Source organism: Thalia democratica, chromosome 6 (assembly GCF_965202585.1).
Source record: "Thalia democratica chromosome 6, ktThaDemo2.hap1.1, whole genome shotgun sequence".
Taxonomy (NCBI): Eukaryota; Metazoa; Chordata; class Thaliacea; order Salpida; family Salpidae; genus Thalia; species Thalia democratica.
Genome location: NC_139170.1, coordinates 20,558,711 through 20,566,004, shown reverse-complemented (window position 1 = coordinate 20,566,004; position 7,294 = coordinate 20,558,711). Strand labels below are relative to the sequence as shown.

Below are 7,294 nucleotides of genomic sequence, written 5' to 3'. Positions count from 1 at the left end.
TGGAGCATGACTCGATAACCAAAAAGTTTTTTTGTACGCCAAGTCCTTGGAGCAAACTTTATGGTTGCTTTTTTTGTCGTTTAATAAAAAAACATGTTTTGTATTTTTCTTATACTTTGTTTAAGAAAGTTACTGACGATCTGTCCTACTTCTGAAGACTAGTGAAGCAATTGCTTCATTAAAAAATCGTGTTTTATTTACAAAATATTTATTTATATATATTGAAATGATGTTTTTCTACCTTAAAAAAAAAATAAAAAGAATAAAAAAAAAACTTTTACTGGTAAAATTCAACTGATACAGTTTACAGAAAGAAACTTCTTGTATACAATAAATTTATAAGTATTCAATTAAAATATTAACTTTTTATTTTTCTCAAACTAACATAGCAGTGAAAGATAAAAATTTTATCTCTAACAGAAATTTGGAGCTTCTTAAGTTGTCTTTCCATCTAAAAAGACTGTATCTTGTGAAAGCAGTTGTAAAACTCTACAAAAACTTTGTGCTACTTTAAAAAACGAACATAAGAAAATCGGTATTAAGTATTTACAGTATGGTTGTTCTAATTCTTCAAAAGCCTTAAGGTATAACTCGATTATATAAGTTAACATTCTCTTAAGATTTTGAACGAAACAAAAAAAAAAATATATATCTGCTACAAATGGTAGTAAAATAAAACTTATTCATAAAAGTTTAAAATTTTTACAAAGGTACCTTTACTAACTTGTAAAAACTATCGTATTAATAACAAAATGTGTAACATAATGTGTTTATTGAATTTCTAACGAGTAAAAACACAGCTATCTTAAACGATAGAATTTCTATAACAGTAAAACTGCAATTTCATAAAACATTCATCAACTGAAAATGATTTACTTTAAAGGTAGTTCTGTTTTTTAAATATTTAACTGAGCAGCAAACTAATATTACAACTCTTGTAAAAAAATAAGTTTTTTAAGCAGTTAAAATTTTATCTAAGTTTGACAATTAAGTTTTTTTTAAATTCAAGCAAACATCAGGTTTGTTAGTTTTATATAGGTAAAACTTAACTTAAGTAAAGTTTCTACAAGCGTATAACTTTGCACTTCTAATAGTTTAAGTGAAATAAAACTTTGTTCGAAAATATATTAGATATAGATTTAGTAACCTGTACGAAATTAAGTTTATACTCTTTGAAAACTTATTATTTTAATAAACTAACTTTCGGCTTCGAAATCTTAAACTTAAAATCTTTCTAAAAAAATTAAATCTTTTAAAATTACCTTTTTTAGAGTAATTAGGTCAAAATTATAGAAAACAGCTCATCAAAATCATGTAAAGGTTCTATGCTTGGTAATAAGTAAACGTTTAGCAAATTTTGTACATAAATAATCAAGATTTTTATAGAACAATCATAGAACAAAATATAAATAAGTAATTGCCAAACAAATATTTTTATGTTTAACTTTTAAGTACTAAGTTACATCAAGTTCACTATAAATACAAAAAAAAACTACCAGTGCTTAAGATATTATAAAGTTTTATTGGTATAATTTTTATAAATAGACACAGCCACAATCCTAAAATTCTTTTATTTTTAACATATAGTTTAGTAGAACTAGTTTCTAAATATTTTCTTTACTAGCTAAAGAACGCATCAAAATATAGCGTAAAAACAAAGAGAAAAACATTTAACCATTAAATACTGTTTTTGTACTAAACACTTTTTTTAGAAACTGTAAACAGTAATAGTTTCAGATATTCTAAAACGGTAAAAGTAGGGCTTATTAAATAGTTTGGAAAGTTTTGTTTTTATTAACAGAAATTTAGCATAAAGCATGCGTTAAAACTTTATTAAAGAATATCGCATAACCCAAATAGTAAACTACAAAGTTTTTAAACTTTAGCTTAATCGATGTGGCGTAGTAGAATGGTAAGCAAAGTTGAGCAAATTACATTTTGCGGTTCAGCATCATTTCGTTGACGGTGAAGTTGAATCCACCGGTGTTTCCGTTGCTACCTGAATGCTGCAGCTGGTGCTGGCTACCTCCGTTCGGTGATTGCTGCATTCTACTGCTCATGGGCACCATGTTGTGCGAGCTGTACACATTGTTAGTGTGCATTGGCGGCTGTTGCTGCATGCCTCCATAACCAACAATGTGGTTCGGACTATCGCCTTGAGGCACGTGCATCATCCCTCCAATCCCGTAACGCTGACACTGGTCGATTATCGAACCGTTGTTGTGTGTCATCGAGCGCATGCCGACCTGTTGAGGGCTGGTAGACTGCTGCTGGGGATTATGCTGGGGAGTCATGGAACTTCTCGAAGCTCCGTCAATAGACTCTACAGAGTGCTGCGAAGATATCTCAGGTTTTACTGAGTGCTGCATGTTGTGCGAAGTTGCTGTGAGCTCTTTTTCGTACCTCGAGGCGCTACCGTTAGAATGCAGCTTCATGTCAAGTCCGCTCATCATCTGGCCAGACGTAGAAACGTGGCCGTTGGTCATCTGAGTTGTTGCTAAAGACCCTTGGTGCTGTGAGATAACAGGGCTTGTACCGATCCGCGGTGTTGTAGTGCCGCCATGCTGGTTGTGGTGTTGGATTTGCGTTTCCAAAATAGACGAGATCGGCGTGACTGGGCTGGCAAGGTTGCTAAGGTTTTGGTTGATGGAGCTGTTAGGAAGCGGAGGAATAACTGGTAAACCAAATCCAGTTTGTCGAGGATCTGAGTCTTTGTTTACTAGTCCGTTCTGGTCGCGCCTTTTTCTTTTGCGTCTGTTCAAAATTAGTTGTGTAAGTAGATGCGTTAAGAATCCTCAAAGTTTTGGCTTAAAACTTGAATAATTCTAAAAGACAATAAGCTATTCAAATAAAACAATGATAGTTAATTAGGGTATACTGAAACTAACAAGTATAAAACAACACAAGAAGTTAAACTTTAAAAATATTTGACTAAAAAATAAATATTTTTCTAAAATTTGTACATAAAGTTGAATAAATTATAAGTTATATCAGTTGTTGCGGTTATGTCAGTTGGAATAGAATTAAAACATAATTGTGAGATCACATTGTTTTAATTTTAAATTCAATTTACGTAAAATGAAGTAGTACTACGGTTTTGAATCTAGAATTCAATTTTCTGATAAGGCAACAGAGAATTTAAACGCACGATAAGATTATCATCAATTCTGCCATAACTCCGCTAAGAAGGTAACAAAGTTGGTCCTTTATAGCACTCTACTCATAATCTTTAAGAAATAAAATGGAGCGAGCCGTAGTGTTATCAGAAATACACATCTCTTGTGAAAGCTTGAGATTTGGACCACTAAGCTCGATTTTATGACGATAACAAAAACTTGTAAAAAAGCTAAAAAATAAGCAAGTGAAAAAAGTAAAAATTTAAAGTTCGTAAGTTCGAAATTGACATATTCATTTTTCTGTACTTAAGACGCGAATTTTCACATGCTCAGCGGCTCAAGGCTTAACCAATGAATATTTAAAGTATTTTTACAAGAGTAAAGAACATTTCATGTTAACAAGTGTGACTTAAGCAGCGAAAAGCACTGATTACATGTATGGCTATAACGAGTGCACTTGGAAAGATGAGTCAAGATTATTTGCATATTGCATAAACTTGTCGATCGTTTCGGAACACTCTAACGTCTTGTAACTGTAAACAAATAAGCGTAAGTGCCTAACGCATTACCCGTCAAATTTAAAAGAAATGTTATAAAAATAAGTAAAGTGCGTTTTCAAAACAAAATTAATAGCCACAATAAATAAAACTTTACATTAGCTTTTGTCTAAGCTATGTAGAAAACGGTTTTTTATTTATGAAAAGTTTTATTGAGTATAGAACCTAATCAATAAAAGTTAAATATGAAAGTTTTAAATTACTCTAAAAATGTTCTTGTTATTAAACTGTGTTTATTTAATCTGTATCAAAGATCTTTTATACCTTTTTTGGTAATTACTTTTACTCAACATGCTAACTTTTAGACTTATCATTCCAAAATTAAAACAAAGTATGGCGAACGTATAAAATGGAGTTTATATCTTTTGCAGAAGGCGAGTTGAATACTTAACTAATTTGTGAATAAGAAAGTAATAAAGATATTGACCGTAGAAAAACGATACCGAAAGCAGGTGTAGAATGGCGCACTGAAACTTTAAAACCGTATCTTAAACTTTATCTGGCAATTTTATTCAAATTTAGGTAATCAATTAGTACCAAACTTTTTTGTTTTCAGTTTTACACTCAAAAGTTTGTAGGTTTATTATTTTTAATTATGTAGATACACAAAGCATTAAAACTGTGCTATTTTACACTTTTTATCAATCTTTTTTTAACTATTAGTCATCAAAAAACAAAAGAAACTATATTTAGTTGCATAATGCTAGTTCACTTTAGTTAATTCTATAAATTTTGTTTTCAAACTTGTAAGGTTCAATATATTATACGAATGTAGTACACAAAATTGTGTTTACAGTTGTTAAAAGTCCTTGAGTATAATTTATTTATTTATTAGATGAACAATGAATGATTTGGATTTTTTTTATGATTATCTTTGTAAACACTTTTTTATTAATTAAATAATTCTCAATTTATAAAATTTAATTATACTAAACAAAGTCCAATTAACTTTATAATAATAAAACCAAGTTGTTCTTAGATAAAAACAAAGCAAATTAATGAGTTGAGTGACGTTTTCTACACGGAATAGCTCAAGGGCATGTTGAGGAAATGATGGTCAGCTTACTGGCATGTTATTTGCTTGCATTGAGTTACGATTTTGTGTAAATAAAATCGATTGCAGTAAAGCACCGATTTTATTTCTAGCTAAAGTATTTTTTTATATAAAAGCCTACTTTTGACATTTGAATATTAGAATGTATGTTTACATTCAAAACTATGTGGAAAAGTGTACTAAGGTAGCTGTTTAAAAAAAATATATTGCAAATCAACAAATTACTGTCGTTAAATAGAATATAAATTTAGATGAAAAAAATGTAGAACTATATTTATACATGAAACTAGTATGGAAAACTTCTAGTTTAATTAGAGTAAAAATATTTTAATAGAACTTAATAACTAGTGCGTTAAGTTTTAATTATTATAAACTAGATTCTCAAAACATTTTTTATAGAAATTAACTTCATGCTAAAAATAATTATCGAAACTAAAATGACAAGAATTTAGCGTTTTTAGTTAATGACCCGAGTACTTGATATAAAGAAGATATATTTTTAAGGTATGATTGACGGCAAAACTTAACAGAAAGTATTAGATTAAATTACATAAAGTATTCGCAGAGTTTTGAACTAAAATAAATAACTATACTATATATAAAATTAAACGTTTTATAACAAAATGGCGTCTTTACGATTAAACTTAAAACTCGTAATTAATGTAAAACAAATTGCTAAAACTTACCGAAAGTTACCGTTATCAAACATCTTTTCACAGTTTGGATCCAATGCCCAGTAGTTACCCTTTCCTGGATCGTCTTCATCTCGAGCTACCTTTTTGAAGCAATCATTTAAAGACAGGTTATGTCTGATAGAGTTCTGCCATCCAGCGCGGCTCTTTTTGTAAAAAGGAAAGTTTTCTGCTACATACTGGTATATTTGCGATAAAGTTAGCTTTTTTTCTGGTGAGTTATGGATTGCCATTGCAATGAGTGCCGAGTACGAGTATGGAGGCCTGACCATTTTGTATATCTCTGCCGGGTTGCTTAACGACAGCCAAGAAAAGTCTGCCCCTATGGGATGGGGAAAGAAAGGACGAGACGGAGCAATAGCGCTCATACCATACTGCGCTGTTTGAAGATAAGATGACCCAGCTGCGTTGTAAGGGTTGTTTCCCGGTGACAACCACGGGAAGCAGTAAGAGCTTGCCGCCGAGGACCCGTGACCAGTCGATCCGTATTGTTCCAAGGAGTTGGTGTACGGATGACCGACGCTGGAGTGGCCGTTTCTAAGGGAAGCGGCAGCAAGGGTGTTTTGTGGGTAGAGCTCATAATTAGATGGCATCGAGCCTGCGTTCTGGCTGGAGTTGACGGCTGCAGCGGCATCGAGGAGCTCTTGTTGTGTTTGATGTGGATGAGAATGCGCTGTTGGCATGGCGTTCATCATGTTTATTATAGTACTGTCTTTTAGATGCAAATTAGATCTTCAAAGATTTAACTACCTGTTATTTTATTATTAATAATCTTTATTTTCTAACTTAAGTTTAAGTTTATCGTGTTAAACTGTTTAAAATCTAGTTTTAATTACTTACATAACAAAGCTTTCCTACAAAACTTTAAAAGTATAACCTTAATGAATTTAAAGTTCAAATATGAACAAAAAAATTGAATAATTTAAATAAACTTTTGTCATATAAGCTGGTTTCCACTCGACTGAGCTCTAAATTATTTTTATTTGTAACAGTTTATCCCACGCAAAATAACCTTAAGATAAAACGCACCCGTGATTAAGCAAGCATAAACGCTTTTGTTTACCCCAAAACTTGTTCTTCTCATTTAACTAATGTTTCATAGCCGATTAATTTATCAAAAATTACACTGCCGACTTTTATAAGTTATGTCAGCTAATTAAAAGTATATCTTAGTTTTACTTGTTTTTAGTTACTTTTAACGTAAGGTAAATAGCTTTTTATTACTTTAAGTTTTATAATAAGTTATATAAAGTTGAAAGTAATATAATTGTTTTAAATAATAATAATCTCAACAAAAGTTCTAAAACTTAAATGATGAATGAGAAAGGACTTTTAAAGCAATTGAGCTTTGTAATTAGTCCTTAAAGTGTGTAAATTTTATCGCTAAAAAAAGGACACAAATAAGATGGATATATAAACTTAATTTTTACTAAATGTATTTTTTTTTGCTTTTTTTTGTATCCATTCTTTTAGAATTTAAACCAAAACAGTTTACAAAATACTAGTTTTTGTGAAAAGTTTTGTATTGAACTTACTTTTTAACAATATTTACTTAATCTTAACTAAGTTATTTTCATAAAGTAACCTTACTAAAAAATGAAACATGTACTTAAAACCTTGAATTATTTATCTTTCACAAATACTAAACAAAAATATCTTAATGATATAAATTCTATTTACAAAGATAAGTCCTACACCTATAGTTATAAAAAATAAAATAGTTTCTAGATACAATTAAAGCTGTAAAAATGAAACTTTTGTCCTGATAATAAAATAACTAACTACCAAAAAATCTCAATCATTAGCCTTATGTACTTCCTAAAAGTTTATCGCATGGGGTTACTGTGTTTACAACACTTGCAAAATTTACGACGC

The 7,294-nt window shown here is 30.3% G+C and overlaps 1 protein-coding gene across 1 annotated transcript; it reads right to left on the bottom strand.

Annotated features, from left to right (window-relative positions):
- Positions 1–861: 861 nt before the first annotated feature.
- LOC145837744 (uncharacterized) lies at positions 862–6,164 on the bottom strand. Its single transcript, XM_082945180.1, has 2 exons — positions 5,414–6,164; positions 862–2,754 (listed from the first exon to the last, which is right to left on the bottom strand). The coding sequence occupies exons 1-2, from the start codon at positions 6,112–6,114 to the stop codon at positions 1,932–1,934; spliced, it is 1,524 nt and encodes a 507-aa protein (XP_082801306.1). The 5' UTR covers positions 6,115–6,164; the 3' UTR covers positions 862–1,931.
- Between the last annotated feature and the right edge of the window lie 1,130 nt (positions 6,165–7,294).